The sequence below is a fragment of the Mustela nivalis genome, assembly GCF_964662115.1.
Source record: "Mustela nivalis genome assembly, chromosome: 9".
Taxonomy (NCBI): domain Eukaryota; kingdom Metazoa; phylum Chordata; class Mammalia; order Carnivora; family Mustelidae; genus Mustela; species Mustela nivalis.
In genome coordinates this window covers 100,002,645-100,027,070 of record NC_139028.1, presented here as the reverse complement: position 1 = coordinate 100,027,070, position 24,426 = coordinate 100,002,645, and the positions used below count along the sequence as shown (strand labels likewise).

Genomic DNA, 24,426 nt, shown 5'->3' with positions numbered 1-24,426 from the left:
ACCAGCAGGGCAGGAGGGGGTGGGCACCAACAGGAAAGTGCTGTGGACTCCGGAGACAGCCTGCAGGGGTGACTTTCCCGCAGCCTTAGCAAGAGGCAACAGCGTGAGAATAAGCAAACAGCAGCTCAAGACTGCCTGCTTGGATACCCTGGTTCTGGTGTTTGCTAGAAAGTTCTTCTCACTACTCTGTGATTATGGAAGGCTCATGACTGCCCCATCCTTCTCCCGGACCAAACTAGCTGATTTATTAAAACATACTGAGGCCAAACTAGCCCCGTAGGAGGGTGAATTGTTAAACAGATTCCAAGAAACCAGTGTCAAAAAGATGCCCTTTCACGTAATGTGTTCTGAGCCTGGCCTTTAGACAGGGTACATTGTCAGTCTTGTGAATAGCTACTGGCCCACTTTGGGGGCCCAGAAAGTCTGTCCTCTTCAGGCCCTATCTTCCTCCTCAGACACGGCCTCGGGTTGCCTAGTGGACATGAGATGCTTGCTGTGCCCCAGTTTCTTTGCATGATGTGGACATGGCAAGGGGCAGTCACTCCTGGGGTACCCAATGTCAGGCAGCCTCTCTCTGACATTGCCCTGCCTGTCACTGGTCATGGAAGGCATCTCCTCGGTCTTTCTTCATGCTGGTCACAAACAAAGCATCCGGAACCTATCACTGCACCCTTAAGCTTAGCCTCTGAGATAGGTGTTACTATCTCCAAGCTTTAGTTAAGGCAACAGGCTCAGAGATGTTCGGGAACTTTCCCAAGGCCACACAGCCCAGCAGAGACAGAGCTGGGATTTGCTCCTAGGTCCTCTGGTTGCCAAAACTCTTCCCATCCCTCAGTCATCCCCATGACAGTGGCTCCTGAACCTGACCAGGGAGCGGTTCAGTGGGAGGAAGGACTAGATGAAGAGGGCTGGGTCCGGGGAAGAGTCTGGAACTCTAACTGGGCGCCAGGCTCCACTGCCCAACAGCTCTACCAGAAGGAAGACTGGTGTCCTGTGGGCCAAGTAGTAGAGCCTGTAGTTCAGCAGTAGAGGGAGGGGAGTGTGGATGACATCCAAGCCCACTCGTTTCATGTGGAGGCGCAGGAGAAGGCCTGGGCGCCCCTCCCAACTCACGAAGCCCAGGGATGCAACACAGAGTGGGTAGCACGTGGCCAGACGGATGCGCCGGGGCCCCTCGCCGTGAGCCCGGGCGGGAGGCCACTCAGAGCAGCGCACTCCAGCACCTTCGGGCCAAGAGTCTCCACACCTGAGACTGGAAACCACTGTTTGCAGATACTGAGAAGAAAAGCACAAAGGCTTGGCTGATAGAGGCCATGAGGCCGGAGTAAATGGAACAGAACAGCGAGCTGCCAGAAGAGAAAGGAATCTTCCAGATGAGCCGGGGCAGTGTTTTCAGACCAAGAGGCGTGACTCATTAGTGGGCCATACCAATGGATAGGGGGCCACGGCCAGCATTTTTTAATGATGCACAACAGTACGGAAAACAGGAGAGTAAACACATGTACTAAAGCTTTAGTTTTAAACAGTGTGTGTGTGTGTAAACTTTTTTTTTTTTTTAACCACGGGTTCTGGTCCAAAACGCTCCAAAAAACACTAAGTTGGTTCAACCCCTGTATCTCCTGTATTCTGCAGATGGAGATCTGGGGCCAAGGGCAGGACAAGACTCGGCCCACAGTCCAGACACAAGACAAGAACCGTCTCCTGATGCTTGGACACTACTTCCCCAGCACCACAGGATGCTTTCAGAGGCCTCCTTGCTCATCTTTCAACCTTAGACACTCTCAGCCTTGGCCACTCGTACCCTATGTTGTTTCCAGGCTAGAAGCAGGAAGAATTCGGGGCTTCGCATGGAGGTGTTGTGACAGAATGTCTTTGGGCCCTTTCTTCTCTAGACTGGTCCTACTCAGGCTCTTTCCCTGCCTCCTTTCCTCCCCTGACTCCCTCTCTATGGGAACATCCCAGAACCAGGGTCCTTTCACACTCCCCCCTGCTGCCACGAATGCCTCTGTGCAGCCACTTCCCAGGTCCCTCCTGGCCATGCTGGGCCCTCTCTCCCCTGAGGCCTTGTCCTAGACCCCTCTACAAAGTGACTCCAGCTCCACCGGCTGTGAGATCTGCCTGAGGCCCTGTGTGAGCCTCACCCCACCCTGTTTCCAGGGCCCAGGACTTTCCTTCACATCTACACACTATCTGATAACAGCTGCCCCAGATACACACATCACACTCAATTCTTACAGCAGCCCTGTTTTATAGGTGGAAACACTCAGGGGAAGGAACTTGCCAAAAAGACCAGGCAGCCGTCAGCAAAGCAACTCGCTCTAGAAGCAGCTCTACACGGCCCCCACGTGTATACCTGGGCACTGCCCTGCCGGGCTGATTCCTGGCACACCTTCCCCCAAAGCATCCTGGGCTGGGCGGGAGGACGACACCAAGGGGATGGGAGGACGACACCAAGGGGATGGGAGCGAGGATGTCTCACTTGACTCTGCAATGAGGAAACGACTGCCCCACTCTCAGGAGGGCAGAACGCCGGAAAGGCAGCACCCGCCCTTCTCCTGCACCCCTTCTTTCTCCAGGAGGGCAGCACAGACTTCCCCGAGAGGCAGGCTTGGGAGGAGGAACCGGGTTCGGGGAATCTCTCTCCTTGCAGGCTCAGGGGGGTTAGCAGCTGGTAGGGACAGGGCTTGCTGTGCTGGTTCCCGAACAGGGTGCTCCATGTGCCCCTAGACTCTGGGAAGGAGTAGCGAGAAGTCTGACTGTGATCGTGGCTATAAGCCAAGGTCTCCCATCCAGGGTTATCGGTAAGAACGCGGGTGTTTTGATCTTGTAGCTGAGTCCTGGGTCTGTTTTACTCATGCTTCAGCATTTACGGCAAGAAAGGGTGTTATTAGCACCAAAAAACCCAACATCTTTTCTCCTCAGCTGTCCTGGGGATCCCCATCTCTCTGCGTGGGCTCCTGCCCCGTGGGTCCTCCCACCTGCAGCCCCTCCCCTCACCCCTCCTGAAAACTGTTCCCAGCCCCCCGTGGCCCCCAGGCCCGATCTGGGCTCCTCTCCCTCCCTCCCTGTCTGTGCTCCAGCTCACCGCCGCCCCCCACCCCCAGCCCCGCCTCAACACAAACCACCTTGGACCCCCACCGTCATTTCCTAGTCCTCCCCGTTCTCCCAGGTCCTCCTCCACCAGGCAGCCCCTCCTGACCACCACCCCAAATTATATCTCCTGCTCCTCCCAGCCCTGCAGCTCTCGCTGTGAGGGCCCCTTGCCTCCCAGTCACCTTGTCACGAAGGTGTTTCAAGTGTTTGAATTGTCTTGTTTTCTCAACAAACGACACATCTGACCTCAATGATACTACTCCCCAGGACGTCCCGAGTGCTTGCTTGCTTCTCCTTCCCCCCGAGAGAAGCTCTGGAGAATGCTGAGTGCAGGGCCTGGCTTGTTACTGGTTCTTAAAGCACAGCATGAATTTCCAGATATGCTCAGACACCACTGGGAGGAGGAGAAGTCGGTGCCAACTTTTTGGAAAGCCATTTACATGATCAATTCAAGGCCTTAGAAATAGGCACAGCCTTCCAAATCCAGGCGAGGACCCCACTTTTAGGAATGTATTCTAAGAAAAAAATAATAGATGTGCATGAAGGTTTAGCCACAAGGACGGTCACGTTAAGTGACAGGATGGTGCTTCTGTTTCCTGAATAGTAACATGGGGCTAAAAATAGCTCCCAGTCCCTGGGCTGCTATGAGGGTTAATAAATCATGAGTTAATATACATAAAGCACTTAACACAGTGCCTGGCACCAGATCCAGGCTCTATGGAAACGTTACCTGTTCTTTTTATTAGAACTGAAGTCTGAATGAGGCCAAATCCTGGGCTCCTTGCTATGATACCACCCTGCCTCCCACCATCCCTTCTCCCGTGTTCCCAAACCAACAGAACAGTTACTAATAATAGCAAACACCACCCCAGTGATGACAACAGCAAAGATCTAAACACACAGCACAATGGGAGTGATTACCGACGCCACAACTACACACAATACTATGCAGCCATTCAGAGCCATGTTATAGGACAGGGGTTAATGTCGCCCACTCAGGTTCTTGATAAATGGGAAAAGGCTACAAAATGATGAGTTCAGTGTGAAGCTGCACCCCTCCCCCTTTTTTAAGGATACAAATATGTAGAAAAAGTATACTACAAAATGTGAAGTACTGTTGCTTCTGGTTGTGAAGTTACAAGGGATTTTCCTTTTTATCTTTCTTTTTAATTTCTTGCAAAAAACACTCCTTTTGTAGTGCGGAATAAAAACTAATATTGAGAGTAAGTCAGTCCCCGCTGGCTTTCTCCTCTCTGCACTAGAAGGGGCTGTGTCCTCCTCTTACGTGTTCCCGCCACATCTGATACACAATCTGCGGGCATAAAAGCCCCAGTCTCAAACAGAATTCCAGTCTGACAGTCTGGTTAAATCTTCCAGGCCAAGGCATTCTGTACAGAATCTAGAAACTGCCAGCAAGGACGAGAAAACAATGTGACCGGCAGGGGTGCGCCTGCGCCTGGTTGGTGGCCTGTTCCCCCAGGCTGAGGAGGCTTGAACACTGTCCCGAGGGGGAAGGGGCAGTGGAATGAGGCCAGGGACAAGGCATAAAGAGATCCGTCACCTGGGGAGCATGTGGCAGGGCTGCTGAGAGGGAGCCGAGCCTTGCCGTGAGGCCACTTTGGCATCTGGGGGCTCTCGTCAGCTTGGTCTGAACAACTTCCCAGGAGACACTTAAGTGCAGCCAGATCTTAATGTGATCAGCCTCGCTCAGGGACAATTTCGTTTTGTCCCTATCCGTGCCGCCCTCCCCCCCCCCCCCCCCCCCCCCCGCCAACCACCCCGCAAGCTTCTGGGCCTCCCCTCGCAGCCCCGCTGGCAACAGAGGTGTGGGCACCCCGGGGAGCTTGCCAAGAGGCAAGGTGGGGTCACAGGGCCATCGTCAGCTGGTCAGCTGCGGAGGGATCACTCAGCCAGGGGGCGGATCTGGGCGGGGGTCAGTAGGGCACGTGGGACGCCCGCCTATGACAGACGTTAGCAAGCGCGCTACCATCAGGAGTGGTCCTTTTGTGATCTCGGCCCTCGAGAGAGCTCGGAGAGGTGGCTGCTTCTGCGTCCACTGCGCTGCTGAGCAAACAGGCTCGGGAGCTGTGTGGCCCGAGGGGCCTCGGCTGGAAAGGGCCGAGTGAGACTCTAGCCCCGGTCTGCCGGCCTCAAGTGGAGGCTTCTCCCACAAGGCCGTGGCAGATGTGGAGGCTGGGGCAGGTGTGGGGTGTCACGGCTGCTCTCTAATTCCCCCTGTGCCTGCGGCACTGGAAGAGGGGGGCTCGCCCCAGTCACAAGGCTGACTCAGGCCCGTCTTGCCCCAAACTGTCCAGCTCCCTGCCCTCCTCGGCTGCTACGGGGCTTGGCCTGCACTATTTTTGGCGGGAGGCGGCCACCTCCAGCTGCAGCAGGGACTCTGGCCACGCATCGAGCCCCCTGACCGGTGCAGTGCAGACAGCCAAGACCTCTCCTTGGAGGGCGGCCCCGCAGGCAGTATGACCTTCCGGGCTGTCTGTGTCTGTGTTCCTGCTTGTCCCCAAGTGCTGCCTTTGGCCAGAAATCTCAAAGGAGGTCACAGATCTGAGTGGTGGAAAGAACAATGGCCTGGGCACTCGATACTGGTCTTTCTGCTGGTTCTGCCTTACAGGCCAGGTACCCCCACATGAGCACCTCTGGACCTCGGCTTCCTCATCTGTCCAATGGGGAGAGCTGTTCCTAACCTTCATTCACCCTCACGGTACTTGGGGACATAAAGGCACGCATGAGAGCGCACTGCGCTCTTTTCGGGCCCACCTCCTCCCGGCACGAGGCAGGAGGCTGCTGGAGAAGGTAGACTGGGGGACAGGGGGACAGTGAGAGAGGAGCCAGACATTAAGACTCTCCCTGGATTTCTTACCTCTGGACTAGCTGTCTTCCCTTCCCCTTCACTGCAGGTGAATGGAGACAAAAAGTTACTATGTGAGAGAGCATGCTGGGAAGAAATGAGTAGCTAATCCCTTAGACATTTTCAGGGGAAGCATTCCAGAAAACTTTTCTCTAACCAACAAGGGCAGAGGAAGACACTTCTCCTGAGACCTGCCTGGGTGGTCTAAAGCCTGAACACACTTGGGCCAGAGTCTGGGAAGCGGCCCCAGGCCTGTGGCATCCTTATCCACCCATCCTACATTCTTCAGGCAGGGAGGATAGAGCCCTCAGACCAGCATTGTTTTGGGAGGTGTGGATTCCGCTCCTGGAGAGCCTCACTCAGGCCTATTATCCAAGTACAGACCGGGAAGGGCAGGGTGGGAGCCAGTGGCATAGGCCCATCACAGCACCTGGAGAAGGGCCTGGAGGGTGGCTTCCTGCCCCCGCCTCTTGGACAGGGGAGGCAGCCCTTTGCAGCCGCCGGAAACGTTTCAGCCACATCAAGCCAGGAGGGTGTATGTGTTCTGATGGGGCATTCAGGGGCATCTGGATTATCACGTGTGCTGCTCGGCAGGCCCTTCCTGCAGGAGGCCGCTCACTGTAACCCGATCACACGGCCCCTCCAGAGCCTACTTCTTTTTGGTTCCTGTCCCAGGGGAAAAGCTTGGTGTCTCTATGCTGCTTCTGGTGAAGGGACCAAGACTGCAGCTGTCCCCTCTGCCTGGGGCCAGGGCTGGGGAAAGCCCAAAGACAACACAGAGGCCTGCTGACAAGCAGCCCATGGGACTCTTCCAGCCCACCCCAGGACACCCGATCTCAGGATCTGATCGTCCTCAGGTACATGCTCCTCCAGCTGATTAAATAAGGAGAAAATAACTTCATTAGGGTCACTTTTAGGAAGAAACCAGATTAGGGATGTTACAGGTCCAACACAGTTGTTTTTGTTTTGTTCAGAGAGAGAGAATGCTCACATGCATACCCAAGTGCAAGAGTGGGGGCAGGGGCAGAGGGAGAGGGAGAGGAACCCAAGCCAGCTCTGCAGGGAGCGCCAAGCCCCATGCGGGGATTGATCTCATGACAGGAGATCGTGACCTGAGCGGAAACCAAGAGTTGGATGTTTAACCAATGGAGCCACCCAGGCACACCAGACCCAACACAGTATACTCTGGAAACTCCCTTCTGGCTTTCATCTTTCTTTCCCCATCCAGAAACCTACAATTTGTGTCCAGAGTTAAAAGCTAGTGGGGTCAGAGGCCAGGATCTTGCCTGAACATGCCCACACTTCTGGAGGTCCCCTGAGAAAAGGGACTGTCCCTGGTGTTCGGGGAGTGTGTGTGGGGGTGCGTGTGTGACAGCACAGGTGTAACTGTAATGACAACATTGTCACATATACCTTGGTCAGCATGGCACTGGCTCACCTGAGAAGCAAATTTTTCTGTAACGCTGGCTACAAGTGTCCTGCCTCGCTTACCCTGTCCTGTACTGCTCTCTGACACCAGGCCCCTTGGCCAGCTTTAGCCCTAAAAGATAGTCCAGCCCAAGAAGGGGCTCTGTTCACAGGCAGCAGTACTAAGCCAGCGGGAAAAGGCACCGTCAGTCTGTGTTCCACTCTAATAAACAAACATCAACGTCATTCCCTGTTGACCCTCAGACTCAGGAATCGCCATATCTGAGACTGGATTCCAGCAGCACAAAACTGACCGGGCTCTCCCACGACGGTTCCTTCCAAGGAGAAGATGGGGTGGTGGGAAGGGGACAGTTGTAGACCAGGTCCTTCTGAGGAGAGCGAATGGGTGGAACCACGCAGAAGTAAAGATTTAAACAAACAGAATGCACTGCTGTGGAAACATTCAGCTTTTTCAAAAGCATCGTTCAGAAAAATAAAGCAATCAAGACTTCAGATTCAACACTTTACAAGTGTTTATGACCAGAAAAGGCAAAGTGGGTCTTGGATATTCTGCAGCCAAGTAAAAGCTGCCAGAATTCAAGGAAGAAGTATTCCCAGCAGGGCAGGGACCCGTCACGTGTCGAGGATTTCTCTACAGTTCCCCGATGGGAGTGTTCTGCTCAGCACAGGACCCGCTTCCCTCTAGTGGGGCTGCCATGACACGATTCAGGAGACCTGGCCACTTGTGGTCCAGGTAGACCTACCAGGCACTAGGGCAAGGTCATTATCAGCCACAGAGGCTGCAGAGATGGAGTGCCACAGGTGATGTCAGGTTTATGAGCTTGCATAACTCCAAATTTAACATGAACTGTCCAAGCCACCAGAGCGAGTGGTTTAGTCAACAACGTGAATCGGGATTTCAGTATGGAGGATACAATCGGATACCGGCTGCGCACTGTCCTGAGGCAAGCCGCCTGTCGTCAAGACCTCTTTAGGGTACAAGCGGACCTGTGTTCTTTGGGCTGTGTGCTGACTGCAACAGTGCTGTCGTTAAGTGTCACGAAGAAGCCTGATGCTGAGTTTGGGTGTCACTCAGAGCCCCCAGAGGGACTCACAGATGAGCATCGAGAGGAAGGGATCGCGCAACCACCCTGAGAGTTAGCTGGGATACGATCAGAAACATTGTTCTGGGTCACAGGAAGGTTGGATGAGAATTTGTCTAACTTGCCTGAAACTGCATTCTCTCCCCACAAAATAAGCTTCCTTAGTTAAGTGGCTGACTAGGAGTCCAGTTGGCAGTCTGGTTTCTGACTAGGAGCTGCTAACGCTGATCAGGAAGAGAGGAGATGCAGATGCCTGAGGACAAAGAAAAGCCAGAGGACAAACAAGGCGGCGGGTGGTCCGCTCTGCCAATGGGGTCCAGGGGTGAGCTGGGCAGGGACGCCCAGTCAACCATTCTGCCTAAATTCATCAAGGCAGAGGAAGAAGCCCGCAGTTTAAGGATTCACCTGTGGTTTGAGTTCTGGTTCTGCTGCCTGGAAGTCCTATTAAATCATTCGGCCCTTCTTGTGGGGGCCTCAGCTGCCTGGTCTCTACAATGGGAAGAACACCTCTTTCCTGCCGAGCTTTGGGGAAGATAAGGGATTACATAGAAAAAGCTCCCAGGACAGTTCCTGGTAGGTTATTAAAGCTCAAAAAAAGCAAAACTAAATCTGTTTTTCTTCATGCTACATTGTTATATTTGCTTCCTCTGCTTTACAAGTAATGTTGGCAAAGCAGCTCAGCCCCTAATTCTTAGGAAGGATCTAAGGCCAGTAAAACACAGCAACAGGTCAGTGCGGCCCCGGGGCATCCTTTGCTAGGTTCTGAAAATCCCTGTGCAGTCCTAAACCCTGTACTTTAACTCTATGACAAGTACCTACTAGTCATTTCAAAAGGGACATTATCTTCGTGGTTTAAAAAAAAAAAAAAAGATTTGTGTGTATAAGGGGTAGATCTAGCATTGGGCAGCAAGAACAAAAGCCAAGACCGCTGCTCTCAGCTAAAGAAGCCCGCATGGCTCAGGCTGTCGGCTGTCAAGTAGGAACTCATTTCCCCGACAGCCATGGCAGTGATGACTGAAGAGATCAAATGTGCAGCTGACACCAGGGGAGGCCGTGACCCTACATTAGGAGGGATGCCGGGACACTGGGAACCATCTGCCAGTTCTTTCGTCTATGGGAGCGGAAGAAGAATTTCCCAATGTCGTGCATCAAACTCACCACTGAAGCCGGCTGTACCACCCTGGCCAGGTTTTGTTTAACAGGAAAACAGCTAGGAATTAGAGGTTTTATTTGGCTTTTATGATGATTTGCATTGCCCTCACTGAAAGGCTTGGTATGACGCTCAGATTTTATAAAGCATTTCATATTTCTTACAGAAAGGAGCCATCCACATGTAAAACATTAAAAAAAAAAAAGTGGCAGGGGGAGGGGGGAACCCCAATGCAAAAAGCCAGGAAGTTTGTCAGAAAGCAGGGCCTTCCAGGCCTGGTGTTAATCTGACTTCCGGGGAAGAGCCTGGCCAGTTTTTGGCACTCTACCACCATCGCCAAAGCCGATCTGTCTTCCAGAACAGAATGGAAACAAGATCGAAAGCAAGAAGGCTCTGTAGGTTTTCCCAGCAGGCAGCTATGGAAACTCTAACTCTCTTGTCCTGTTTTCATCCATTTGATTCCATTTTCTTTCTCTTGAGTTTTCCCTATCTCGGTTTGGAATCAATCCAGCCCAGTACTCCTAAGTCAAGAGGTCAAGACGACACGTGATTTTTATGAGGCAAGAAAGGGCAGCCACTCTGTTCTGTTTTGGGAACCTTGGTGACATCATGGACTGCTGAATCTCAGGAGCTCATGTCTAAGAGAGCACTGAGTCAGAAGAAAGCTTTCGTCACACGGCTCCCGGAACTTAAGGTAAAGACAACTATTAGGTAACCGAGTCTAACCCCAGAGGGCTGCTCCCTCTTCTCACTGGCTTGGGTTTAAATGACTCAAGTCACTCTCTAGGGGAAACTCATCTATGTGGGACAGCTGTCACTAGCAGGGCATTTGCTGCTCTTCAGCCTAAATTTCTCATGACATCACTTGATTACTTCTGTCTCAGAGGGGACGGTTTCCTCTCGTATTACAAGTATCCAAACTGCTGCCTAAAGATGGCTGGGTTACAAGACACCGCTTCCACTCTTTGTTCAGAGGCCTGTAACCTGTCTGGATCTGTCCCAGGAAGGAGACTCGGTTAAATAAAGTGCTTCTAGAATATGCAGCTTTCCATTACGAAAGCACTGAAGCCAAGATGTTGAGCAGTCAAGGCAGACTTCCACAAGGCTCTGTGAGGCCCCCTCTGTTTGGGTTTCGGCAGCTGTCTGCCTGCGGAGGCCTCCAGGGTCACTGACACATGTTTATATCCTACTTCACAAAGGCACAAGGAACAAACACGTGCGCCTTTACCATGGAGGCAAAGCCCATTCACAGTGCCTTAAATGAAGCAGGAGGGGCAGGAGAGAAACAGCTTACGGACAAACCTACCGAGAGTACAGCCATAGCAGTTTTTAATTTGCCTAAAGAAGCTCTGTGATTTTAAGATGTGATTAGGGGTACTGTTCCCACAGTAAACACAGTATAAATGTGACCCGCTGGCTCTCATTTAATACGACTCCGAAGCCAGGAAGCAAATCCCACCCTTGTCTTCTGAACAGCCTCCCTGCGAGATCAGCCAGACCAGCCTCTGGAAGTTTCTTCACGGCGGAGGATTTGTTCGGTCTCAGCACAGTTTCTCTCTCAAAGCTCTCATATCACCAGTGCGCCCCTCCAGGGTCTGGATAAACTGTCCGAAAGGTCAGGTTTATTCTCGGTTCTCTAGAGTGGTACTCTTTGGGCACTCGATGCTAAACGGAAATATAAATAATTCTGACATAAACACATTTATGAGGACATGGGACATATTTTGACTTCATCCCCCCTCCACCCCCCACAAGCATCAGCAAGCTCTCTGAAGTCTTGTGGAGAAAGGTTTTCTTCTCTGAAGCAAATCCTCCCCCACCCCCATCACTCCAATAAGCCAGCGCCCTCACACTGAGGTATTGTTTTTATCTTTTCTAATTGCTGTTCTTCCTCGCAGCTTCCTGCCATGTTCCCAAATCTCACAAGGCAACACATAAATCACTGAGACCAAAGACAGACATGCGATTCTGCTCCCAAGCTAAGTGTTCTTTCATGAACTTGCACACCTTAAAGATGACCCGGTTTTAAGAGAGCCCGGCCTAAGGTGAGAAGCTGTGCCGCCCAGTAGCCACCCACTGGCCACCCGAAGCTATTGTAATGAACTTAAATTAAATTAAAAATTCAGTCCTTCGACACACTAGCCACATTTCAGAAGACCAATAATAGCTGTGTGTGTCCAGTGGCTACAACATGGAGCCTCAGAACATGCAGAATGTTTCCGCTGTCACAGAAAGTTCTACTGGATGCCACTGCTGCAGAGGTCCATTTTGACTGTCAGAATCAAAACTCTTGGAAAATGGTGTCACTGTACCACCTCTTGCTCATGATAAAAGCAACTTACTTTTCACATTTACTAGAGAAATAAACAGAAGCCGTCAGGGCACCGCCTCCACGTGAATCCAAGTTCCATACATGTTCTCACCTGCCAGTCAGCTTGTGTCGCTCCTTCCATGATTAACAAGGTCCCATGACCCAAGGGTATCTTCACTCTTTCCACATACGTGTAGTCTCCGTTCTCTTCCTAGAAAACAGCATTCATTGCACTATGTTTTTTGCTTGTGTGATCAAGATGCAATGGCACCTGGCAGTGGTCTAGAAGTGCAAACCTCTCCTCAGCAACACAGTCGGGGCTCATCTACTGGCTCCGTCCGCAGCAGCCATCTGGCCTTGGGCAAGTTGTATCACCACTCTGTACCTTAGTTTGGGGATGGCAACAGGACCTGCCACACAGGGCTGCTGTGCGCCTCCACTGATGCAGTCTGCGTTGGTCACCTGGGGACCGGCGCACACTAAGTGCAGCGTTAAGTGCCAGATACTGTCATCCGCATCTAAAATGCAGAAGAGCTCATTCTGGCCTGTGAAGGAATTAAGTTATTTATACAAGAACTCTTCACACCTGCTTTATGCTGTGCTCTGTGTTTTGCCACGGTCTGTGTGGAAAAAACGGGCTTTTAAATAAGACACGGTGTAGTGAGTTCTCATTGCCTTTTTACAATTTCTGCTAATTCACTAACCGGAGCCTATGTTAAAACTGGTTACAACTCTTCCTATAGCTCCTCTGGTGTCTAGGAGATATAACCTTGTTTCTTTCAGAACAGTCAACAGCAAGACTTTCTTGAAGAAGGAAGTTCTGGCTTGCCCAGAACAATGCTGCAAACTGAGACTAGCCATTGAAGCCTGGGAGCACAGACCACAACTCCTGACCACTTCACACAGAAATGCCTTGTATTTACATCACCCCCTCTTCCAGAGAGCTCCAAGTTCATTCATGTCCAGTGCTCTAAGGAAGCTTCAGGCCCAGCCTGCAAAACAGCCAGTACGTGAGGGTCGTTCCTCCTTTGCAGCCGACAAAGGGGTGAGTTCAAAGAGCCTGTCAAGAGTCGAGGCCCACGCTTCCTGATCTTTCCACTTCCATTCTGGGCAGATCCACGCATCCGTCTACTTCACTTCTGATGCAAGGGACTGCATCTGGGTTACTGCAGGATTGATTTCCCTGCAATACTGTGTTTATATTTATTATTGTAGGGGTGCTTCTGAGAACATAATTATTTACAATGATTTCCCTCAGGAAAAACAAAATCATCACAATAATGAACTTGCATAAACAGTTTAAGTTCCAGGTCCCAGCCCTTGGCAGGGACTTCGTGGAGCACAGTCATAACTTTAACAGGCAGAAGATAAAAGCAATGTTTGAAACAACTTTTGGTTTCCTTGACTGATTTTTTTTTTTTTTAAAGATTTTATTTATTTGACAGACAGAGATCACAAGTAGGCAGAGAGGCAGGCAGAGAGAGGAGGAAGCAGGCTCCCTGCCAAGCAGAGAGCCTGATGCAGGGCTTGATCCCAGGACCCTGAGATCATGACCTGAGCGGAAGGCAGAGGCTTAACCCACTGAGCCACCCAGGCGCCCCTCCTTGACTGATTTCAATTGTGCCTGCCACCTTTTCTTTTCCAGTAGCAAGTAAGCACTGCAGCATTAACCAATGACCCCTCAGCCAACCAGAGAGTGGTGGGAAGGTGACCCTGTCCTTGGGTGGCCCTGCTGCATCCAGAGAAGCAAGAGGAGGCTCTATGAAAGAAAGGACTCCAACCAGAGGAGATGCACGTCCTACTGGAGAAAAGAGACAGAAGGGAGTGCATCGTCCATGAGACTTAGAGGGCTCAAGGGTCCCTGATTTAAGCTGTAAAGTCAGCTACCAGATCAAGGTTCAACATAGGGAGAAGCAGATGGTTCTCCTGCCCTCTGCACACTGCATACTCTGGGAGTGCAGTGGGACCTGCTCAAGCACAGACATGAGGGCAGGGACGCCAAAGAAAGTAGAGAGGAAACGTGCTACCCAGACATGAAGCCAAGCCTGCGACGAAGATCTCTTTGAACAGTAAAAGCATTCCTGGGAAGGAGGGGGCGCCAACGCCAATGGAAGAGAAGGGGTAAGCACTGTAGTTCTGCCTGGAAACATGAAGCAGGAACGGAGCCAGCAAGTGAGAGAGAGTTCCACATGCAAAGGGGAAATACCAGCCCCAATGGAAAATGACGTTCCACAGCGCCATGCCCCACTTTACGTTCCTAAGATCTGCATTTTCCAATGACAGAAAGCCTCGGGTTGCTTTTATACATACTACATCCAGTATAACGTTGTACTTAGTTGTACCTAAAAGCAAAAGAGGGAGACCCTTCACTTGGGAGAGAGCTACTCCTGATCAGTCCCTGAAAGAGTCGCCGATGCCCAGGGCACCCACTGCACGAGGTGATGTCATCACTCTGCTGCTTGCTATCTGTCCCTTCCAACACCCTGGGCTCAGAGAGCACATTCTAATCTGCAGAAGGAGACAGAAAAGAGGGCAAGGGATTCTACTGAGGCAACACAGAGCTCACAAATGCTTCCTTCTGGTCTTGAGGCCAGAGTGCCAACAGAGCCCAGAGCTACCCTTCAACTTAACCAAGACACAGGGAGACTTTTTCCACTCAGGAAGGAGATAAAAGGCCGACAGAGCTCACGTGGCTGTGCATAAAGACTCAAATTGATAAATGGATAAGCCATGCTGGAAGCAAGGGTCAGACTGTTTAGAGGAGTGCATTCACAGCCATTAAGCATGGTTAAGTTATCAAAACAGGGCTCTGTGACCCTTCTGATTTACTCAGGTCTTTCTTCAAAACAAAACAGAACACACCCCTAAAAAAAACATTGCTTGGGATAAAATTTTCCATCCATGATCCCAGTTAAGAGAGGCTTTTCAGGGGCGCCTGCCTGGCTCAGTCAGTAGAGTATGTGACTCTTTGTCTCAGAGCTATGAGTTCAAGCCCCACGCTGGGCATAGAGCTTACTTTAAAAAAAACAAAAAAGGCTTTTCAGGATCACAGTCAGTCTGTAGGGTGGGTTTTGTTATTGATGATTTGGTGTTCCACACAAAATTTCACAAGCAGATGAAAAAATGCAAAAAATACATACTTTATATTAATGCTGACCAACACACTGTCCCCCCCTCCCCAAGCACAGCCAGTTCATTTGAATACACAATTATGATTCCCAAGGAGCTCTGGGCCTTCCTGAATTCTATACTCCCGCCTCAGCCTATTTGGTTTCCGTTAGGAAAATGGTATTTAGGGGAAAAGTCTGGGTGTATTTGTCGTTCTGTCATTACTAACCACTCAAAAGACAGGAAACCTAAACATGTTTCTTTTCACTGGAAAAGTAACTTAATGCTTCACAAGCTCTACGTAGGTTCTTCATGTAATTGCTCCTTTCCTGTCCCAAGAATGTGCCTTAGGAATTACAACCAACAATTGATACTTGAAAATCAGTAGCAGCAGAGTTTTTCTCTCTACAGAATAAAAGTGACACAACCTCACTAAAGTAAATGACACATGGAAATTACCGGCTTGCTGCCTGCCTTCCTCCTCTCTGATAAAAACTCCGTGAAGAGAGTGTTGTCTTACCCTTTCAAAACATGCTCAGCACCTATTACACACATCAGTATGTATGTGCTGAATGAGGAAGAGCATCGAGAAAATATAATCCTATCATCCAGAATTCATGCAATGCATGTAGAGGAAACGTTCTATATACACAATCATGTACTTTACATTTTGAACATTATATTGTGAGCATGTTTTTATGCCTCAAATGTATGGTATTTCAGAAATGGAGTTACATAATATTCCTTTATATATCTTTCCTTCTTTACACTCGCAAATATTTTTCGACCACTGTATATGTCAGTCACTGTGCTAATGTTAAGAATATGGCAACAAGGCACTCACTCTTGGACACTGAGATTTTAATACACCGGTACTGCCAAAAAAAAAAAAAAAAAAAAAAAAAGAAGAAGAAGAAGAAGAAAAGAAAGGAAGAGAGAGAAAGAAAGAAAGAAAGGCTACTGCAAGTAGATCCCAGGCAAAACATTTCTGAGTATTTTTCTAAGGATAAATTTTCAAAAATGGAATGATGGGATCCAAGGATATAAACTTTAAAGCAATCTGACTTATACTAGCAAACTGCTTTCTTAAGAAGGTTATAGCAATTTATTATTCCATCAGGAAAATACTACAGCACCTACTTTCTGGTCACATCACTGATACTGAACATTACCAACTAACAATGATGAAAAAAAAAATTGAGGGAAAACTCACAATCCATTATTCAAACAGGGAGTTCTTTACTAACCCCATTCAACATTTTTTCACATGCCTATTTGCTATTTGCATTAATTCTGTTGTGAACTCTCTCTTCACATTCTTTGCCCATTGTTCTACAGGATGTTAGCATTTTTTCTTATTGACCTATAACCACAGACCCTAAGATACTTGCCCTTTGTTGTACTTTGTGCAAATACTTTTTTCTCATTTGCTATTTGTCCTTTAACTATGTTGATGTTTAACACAGAGAAGCCCAAAAACTTTGAGTCAACTCTGACCTTTCTTTGGTTCTCTTTCATGGTTTTTATGCTTAGCAAGTCTTTTCTCATCCTGGGGGAAGTTAAATATACAACTGCATTTCCAAATTTTTGGTTAACAAAAAAAAGTAGACGCTTTTTTAGACTTAACTCTTTCATCTACCTGGTATTTGGCTTCCTCCTCACCCCGAGGCTTCTTTTTGTAACATTTTCCAAATACTTAAACCAAGGCACCCTGCCAGACTTTTTGGACAGGATCAACTAATGTATGCTGCCCAGATGCCAAGCATGTTAGGAACTACATGTACATCACCGCTAATGCTCACCACAACCCTGGAAGGGCAGTGCTATTTTCCATTTTATCACAAGCAAAGGGAGCTGCAGGGAAAGCATATCTCTAAGGCAGAAGGCTGGCAGGAGGAAGGCAGGGCTAGTATTTGGACTAGATCTGTCTAGCACTAAAGCTTATATTCTTTCCAGTCCACTGTGCTCTCCAAGTGATCTCCATTCCTTCTGAAATCCCATCACATTTCCTGTCCAAATCCCATGGTACCCTGACTGATCCGTTAAGGGTCACAAACACCAGCAAGCAGCATAAACGAAGAGTGAGGGCAGGATTCAGTGCAGTAGGGAGTGAAGACCATGGGGAACCAGAGAGCATGGGGTGTGCAGACAGGTGTAGCTCTGGCTCATTGCTCCCTCAGGGCTGTCTGATTTTCAAGATTTTCCAGGGAAGCTGATAAATGGGATTTTTATGTGAAATCTCCTGAGTTAATAAATTTTGCCAAATAATCAAATTTTGTTAAAAATGCTAAGCAGTATAAACAAGTCTGAGGACCAAATTCACAAGAGCCGCCCACCTGTGCTGCTGATGGACCCAGCATAGGACTCCTTTTATGCCCACATCTCGTCATCCTATCTGGCCTGGAAGCTCCCAGTCAAGGCCAGTTGTAATCTGCCTGGCTCCTCTGATCCTGCTTTGCCATTCCAAATAGTAGTACCTGATAGAAAGTTCAGAAAAGCTCATGCAATTTCAAGTATATATTCTTAATCTCTGACCCAACTCAAGCAAAAAAGGCTGTTCGAAGCAAAATATACTTCCAAATTAATGATCTCAATTTACAGTGAGACATCTGATTCTCCAAGTCATCTCTGATCCTCTGAAAAGTAGATGAGCTACTTATTTTTAAAAATTCCATCATTTTACTAAGAAGATGTTGATGAAAACAAAACACAAATGAGCAGAAAGAACAAAGTAGGAGCATGCTATGTATTTCTCATTTCCTGAGCTCTCCAGAAGCACTTGACATGCAGTAACTGTGATTAGTTTCTGCACTGGAGGCATAAGGGAAGGCTTCAAGACTACAGTGAGTGAGTCCCTGAATCCTGGAGAGGACTTACGTGAACACGAAGGTGGCGAGCGAGCGGAAGGGAGAGCAGAGATGATCTCATGGAATGGTGCAAGCACACAGGGAACAGCAAGACACTAAAGGAGGTTGGGCATAGATTATGTAAAGATTTGACAGTCTAAGGAACTGACATTTTATTTTATCTTTTGTTCCAGGAGAAGCAAATAAAGGCTTCTGAGTTGGAAAACAAAGTGATGAAAGCAGTGAGCTCAATCTTGGCTCTCTGCTCCTCTTTAGCTCTTCTTTCTTTTTAAAAAGATTTTATTTATTTATTTATTTGTCAGAGAGAGAGAGAGAGAGAAACACAGGCAGAGGGAAAAGCAGGCTGCCTGCTGAGCAAAGAGCCCGACGTGGGGCTCGATCCCTGGAGCCTGGGATCATGACCTGAGCTGAAGGCAGATGCATGACTGACTGAGCCACGCAGGCGCCCCAAGCTACGCTCCTGCTCTGAGTGATGATGTGCGACCGCAGAGCTTCCCGTATCACCTCCATGATGAGTTCGAACTCGGCTCAGCGAGCAGTTACTGGGGACACGCTACCCAAGTGGTTTAACAGGGTGCTTCGGCCACCTCCTCTGTACAACAGGGGTAATGGCTGTACAGACGTTGCGGGATTACTGGAGGGCGGAACGTAATGCTCTCAGAACAGGGCCAGGCACAGAGTCCGCACATTTGTTATTTATCATCATCACTTTACTGTTGTTATTCTGACAATTCCCCAAATAATCTTTCTAGCACAAGCCGGTCATCTGACCCACAGACCTCAACAGCCAGCGGCCTACTTCCCCCACAGAAGTCTCCGGCATCTCCAATCTAGCACGTGGAAAGAACTCTTGATTCCATCTACAAATCCTCTGTAAACACGGCCACAGTTGAAAGCAAAAATCCCGGCTCCTCCCCCATCTGAGTGAATAACACGTCTACCCAACCGCTACTCGGCCAGAAACCTGGGAGTCATTCTTGATTCTTACCCTTGTATCTAAGATGTTAGTGGCAACTTCTACGGCTGCACCCTCAAAAACACACCTCAAGTTCATCCACTTCTCTTCATCCCACTGCCACCACCTTAGTCCAAACCGGCAGCCCAGCACCGGCTCTCCCCCCTCTACTTAGTCTTCTGCTCTTGCCGCTCCTCAGACTATTCCCCACACAGCAGCCGGAGCGATCCTTCCAGATACAAACCAGATCATGTCATAACCTCATTTATTCCTGCTGGACTCAGAATAAAAGCCAAACTCAGAGCTCTAACTACAAGTTATAATTCTTTCTCTGTTCACTGGATTACTGTCTAGCTCCTAAGACCTCCATGCCGGTGGGCCCCCCGTTTGCCACTTTCACTGGTGTCTGCTCAGAGTTGAGCACAGCACCTGACATACAGTAAGTGGGCAGTTAGTATTTGCGGGACAGAGACAGAGAAGAGAGGAGAGGGAGAGAGATCTACCTCTTCCTGAAAATATCTGGCATCTGGGTCTCAGAGAGAAATGAGAGAGAAAAGATGGGAGTTAAAGACATGTTAGTATTTTAGACATGTGGCAAATAGAGCCTGGGATAAAGATGGTCACTAGTTGTGGGATGAATTCTTCAGCCATTTCAAGAACAAATTAAGAAGATTTGGAAATTGAAATAATTAAGAGAACAGGGAAGAACTAAAAAAAAACTTACATGTGCAGCACCTGGGTGGCTCAGTCAGCTGGGTGTATGACTCTTGACTTTGGCTCAGGTCATTATCTCAGGGTCATGAAATCAAGTCCTGCACTGGGCTCTATGTTCGGCGGGGAGTCTGCCTGGACTTCCCTCTGCCCCTCCCCCACTGAAATAAATAAATAAATCTTAAATAATAATAATAATAATAAAATAATTTATGTGTGAACCTGACCAAGAACAGTGATATCATGAACATAAATGGACTTACCAGCAGGTGGAATTGTGGAGTTTTTTGAGAGAACAATAATAAAGCTGATTTTATACTTTCAGGTCAGAAGTCGCATGTGCTGTTATAAGTGGAAGTGTCCCCCTGCCACAAATAAATAAGTGGAAATGTCCCCTGAACACATACGACTGATGACTTGAACTTGAGATAAAAGTCAAGGCTGGAGATAAGAGATTCAGAAGTCACTCCACCTTAAGAAGGAACAGCTGAAGCCATGGTTATTAACTTATTCAACCAAAATACACATACACACACACACACATAGTGCTAAATGATGGGGACACAGTAAGACAAAAATGGACCTTGCCCATATGGCACTTACAATCTATAGCCACTTTATAATCTCCTAAGAACTAATTTAAACAAAGACAACAGAATCAAAAGTAATCTTGAATATCCACGTTGTAGGGGTGAATGTAAAGGAAAAATCCTAAAAGGAGGGAGGGCAATAGCAGTGAGAAAAGTCTGAGAGTAGCTAAAGTAACACAGTATCCCAGCCAACAGGACAAAGAGAAGAAAGAGATGGTTGAGTTTCAAGCAGAGAGGAGATGGATACGGAGACCAATACTGGGGACCAATATTACAAGGAAGAACGGAATGATGATCAAGGAAAGGTTCTTCCATACAATGGCATCTGGATATTCCATACAATGGCATCTGGATATTAGCAAAGCGGTGGGGATGGACCTACGGGGCAGGGGCTTCAAGAGTTCAGTTGTAAGGAAAGGGAAACTGCAGACAGAGAAAACTTACTCCAGAATTTGTGCCTCAAAAGCAAGCAAGCAAAGAAAAAAACACCCCAGATATTAGTAAGAGTCCAGGAAAAGATTTTCTCAAGATGGTAACAGATATAAAGGGATTTCCCTAGCTCTCCGGTCCAAGGACCAGATTCATGGTGGAGCGCTTGGCAAGTACAGTCATGGCTTTTTGCAGACTGAAATGATCACTGAAAATTGAATGTTAGCCCAGGGCACCACTACGTAACCTGCTGAGGGCCACCTGTCCCTCTACTTGCCCTACCTTCCAACTTATGATTATGCCAATAATGTCGCCCTCTCTGCCTTTTTTTTTTTTTTAAAGGATTTATTTGAGAGGGAGACAGCGAGAGAGCGCACATGCATGTGCATGGGGGGTGGGGATTGTGGGGGAGAAGCACAGAGAGAGAATCTTTAAGCAAGCTCCCCAATAAGTGTGGAGCCCGACACAAGGCTCAATCTCACAACCCTGAAATCAAGACCTGAGTCGGTATCAAGTCAGACACTTAAAGGAATGAGCCATCCAGGCGCCCCGCCCAACCTGCTTTTTTTTTTTTTTTTAATTTTTTTCAGCTTGCTTTCACAATCAGAATGTGGGGTTCCCTTGCCCTTGAGAACTGGCTGGCTGGCTTCTGGAGGGCTTCATGGATCATGTATGCTTGTGGCTATATGTGGACTGCAACGTTGTTCCTACAGCGCCGAGGAAGAGCACAGCTGGACTTACTCTTCATAGTGCTAACATGGTTTTTTTTTTTAAATCTGACATAAACAAAATACATTACTTATGGAAATTACAAAAAGAGAATAAAGCTAGGACCCCACAATGTCATCTCTACTTATTATTCTGCTGACTCAATCCACACTTTAAATGACTGTATCCTCAATATCGATCTGAAATACATTACTTTAAAAAGAGAAGCAGCTGTTTCTGAAATGAGATCTGCTAAAGAAAAAGGCTGGCTGGAAAAATACAGATTTGAAATCACTGAGGTTATCTGTCCAAAACAGGTGTAAGCTCATTTGCCACAACAAATCTTTGCATTTTTATCCAACTCTTTCCTGATGTTTGGCATGGAAGGTTCTGGTGAGATGAGTGAGGACACTAAGGAGGCATGAGGACTGGCCCTGGTGATTGGTCATCCTATACCAGGGATGCCCAGTGACCTCCATAGTTCAGTAAGTCAGAACCTCACCAAGGTCTTGCCTGGGAGGTCTGGCAGTTGTTCAGTGCAACAAAGGCTCTCTCTGTAAGCAGCGAAAACTTGGCACTAGGGACCAGACTAGCATGAGAACTCCTGCCTTTCCTTCTGGATGGAAACACGTGGAAAGGCAAACAGAGCGAAATACTGCTGACAGTGTCTATTGTTCAGACTTGTCAACATAGTGCCAGGGGCAGTGTGGGAGTAAGAAGTTACTGAATTTCAGCAAAAATAAACGTGGCTTTACCCTCACTGTTACAGTCCTTCTAGCAACATTGAATACACATTTGAAACCAGAAGGCTTCATGTAATAATGATTCCATTTTTGGCAATATATTTCTAAGAAATGCAACTTAAAGGAACTGCTATCTTGAAAGAGCTCGCCAGCAACACTGCAGCACCAGAAACAAAGGTCAGCCATGTCTGACATCCAGATGACCCCAGCCCCCAGCAGAAGTGCAGGGTTCTCCAGTCATCCATCAAATGCACAAAACTCATTCCCAAACTGTTCCCAGACGTGACCTGATCAGACCTGATCTCCCCTCCTATATCCTTCCTCTGTGTCCTCTGGAATTCCAATTCAGTGATGAGCGAGCACCCCTAGTTCCCCAACCTCATGTGTCTGAAGGTTCCCTAGACTTGCATGCCCTAATTGAAGCCTTGCTATCTCCAGGATTCCAAATGCCTAAAGCCCTCTCACATGGAAAGTGATCATGTCTCTCACATCCAGCCAGCCAGGAGATACTCCGTATTAACACTTTCAGACCATTATTCCCAGGCCTCTCTTACAAATCCCTGCTCCTCTGAGCTCATGTCATTGAATCTGTTCACCTCTGTCCTTCTTGGCCTTGGTACGCACGAGGTATAACAAGCTCTTAATTGGTCCCTTGGCTTCCGCTCTTGCTCCTCTCTAGTCCAGGTTCCACACGGCAGCAAATGACTTTGTAAAATTATCCATCAGATCATGTCACTCTTCTGCCTCACACATTTCAGTGCTTCTTATTGGGCTTAAAATCTGCTCCTTCCTGAGGCTCATGAAGCCTCTGCATGATCTGGCCCCTGCCCACTCCCCCCACCTCATCACCTGCTCTGGGGCTCCACTGCGCACTATACTCTGGTGTGGGGTCTGCTTCTCCTTCCTCAAACTCACTTAGCCCTCTTCTGCCCCAGCCAAGCAGTCATCTACCATGAAAGCAGCGCTTGGGAAAGAGGAGACCATCACCACAAGCCTTAGGAATAGTTCTTATGGGTATGGCAAGGGGAGAAAAAATTTCTACCACTGGGATACAATTTTAAAAAGTCAAGTTTTACAGGCAGCAACCTCTTCGACCTTAGCCACAGCAACTTCTTCCTAGAAACATCGCCAAAGGCAAGGGAAGCAAGGGCAAAAATGAACTACTGCGACTCCATCAAGATCAAAAGCTTTTGCACAGCAAACAGTCAACAAAACCAAAAGACAACTGACAGACTGGGAGAAGATATTCACAAATGATGTATCAGATAAAGAGCTAGTATCCAAAATCCATAAAGAACTTATCAAACTCAACATCCAAAGAACAATCAAGAAATGGGCAGAGGACATGAACAGACATTCCTGCAAAGAAGACATCCAGGGGCGCCTGAGTGGCTCAGTGGCTCGGAGGCTCTGCCTTTGGCTCAGGTTGTGATCTCAGGGTCCTGGTATCGAGCCCCGCATCGGGCTCTCTGCTCAGTGGGGAGCCTGCTTCCCACCCCCACCCCAGCCTGCCTCTCTGCCTACTTGTGGTCTCTGTCAAATAAATGGATAGAAATCTTTCAAAAAAAAAAAAAAAAAAAAAAAAGACATCCAACAGAAACATGATAAAGTACTCAACATCAGGGAAATACAAATCAAAACCACAGTGAGATACAACCTCACACCAGTCAGAATGGCTAAAATTAACAAGTCAGGAAACAACAGATGTTGGCGAGGATGCAGAGAAAGGGGAACCCTCCTACACTGTTGGTGGGAATGCAAGCTGGTGCAACCACTCTGGAAAACATCATGGAGGTTCCTCAAAAAGTTGAAAGTAGAGCTACCATACAACCCAGCAATCACGCTACTGGGTATTTACCCTAAAGATACAAATATAGGGATCCGAAGGGGCACGTGTACCCAAATGTTTACAGCAGCCACCACATCCACAATAGCCAAACTATGGAAAGAACCTAGATGTCCATCAACAGATGAAGAGATAAAGAAGATGAGGTATATACACACAATGGAATACTATGCAGCCATTAAAAGAAACAAAATCTAGCCATTTGCAACAACATGGATGGAACTAGAGGTTATTATGCTAAGCAAATTAAGTCAGAGAAAGACAATTATCATATGATCTCTCTGATGTGAGGAGTTTGAGAGGCAGGGTGGGGGGTCATGGGGGGCAGGAAGGGAAAAAATGAAACAAGATGGGATTGGGAGGGAGACAAAGCATAAGAGACTCTTTACCTCATGAAACAAACTGAGGGTTGCTGGGGGACGGCAGGGTAGGGAGAGGGTGGTGGGGTTATGGATGTTGCAGGGGGCATGTACTGTGCAATGTGTAAGCATAATGATTCACAGATCTGTACCCCTGGGGCAAATAATACATTATATGTT

At 48.3% G+C, this 24,426-nt stretch overlaps 1 protein-coding gene across 7 annotated transcripts in view; it reads right to left on the bottom strand.

The window, feature by feature from the left end:
• Nucleotides 1–10,931: 10,931 nt before the first annotated feature.
• ALKBH3 (alkB homolog 3, alpha-ketoglutarate dependent dioxygenase) overlaps nucleotides 10,932–24,426 on the bottom strand; it is a 37,034-nt gene continuing 23,539 nt past the window's right edge. For 4 of the 7 annotated variants that reach the window (XM_082684043.1, XM_082684044.1, XM_082684045.1 and 1 more), the window contains 2 exons: nucleotides 12,043–12,141; nucleotides 10,932–11,284 (listed from right to left, as the gene is read on the bottom strand). In XM_082684043.1, the coding sequence (XP_082540169.1) occupies nucleotides 11,192–11,284; nucleotides 12,043–12,141 (192 nt within the window). In that variant the 3' untranslated portion in view covers nucleotides 10,932–11,191. Of the gene's footprint in view, nucleotides 11,307–12,042; nucleotides 12,142–17,374; nucleotides 17,516–19,409; nucleotides 19,733–19,834; nucleotides 19,937–24,426 lie in introns of those variants that run through there. The other 3 variants (XM_082684047.1, XR_014298976.1, XR_014298977.1) reach the window with 3 other exon arrangements.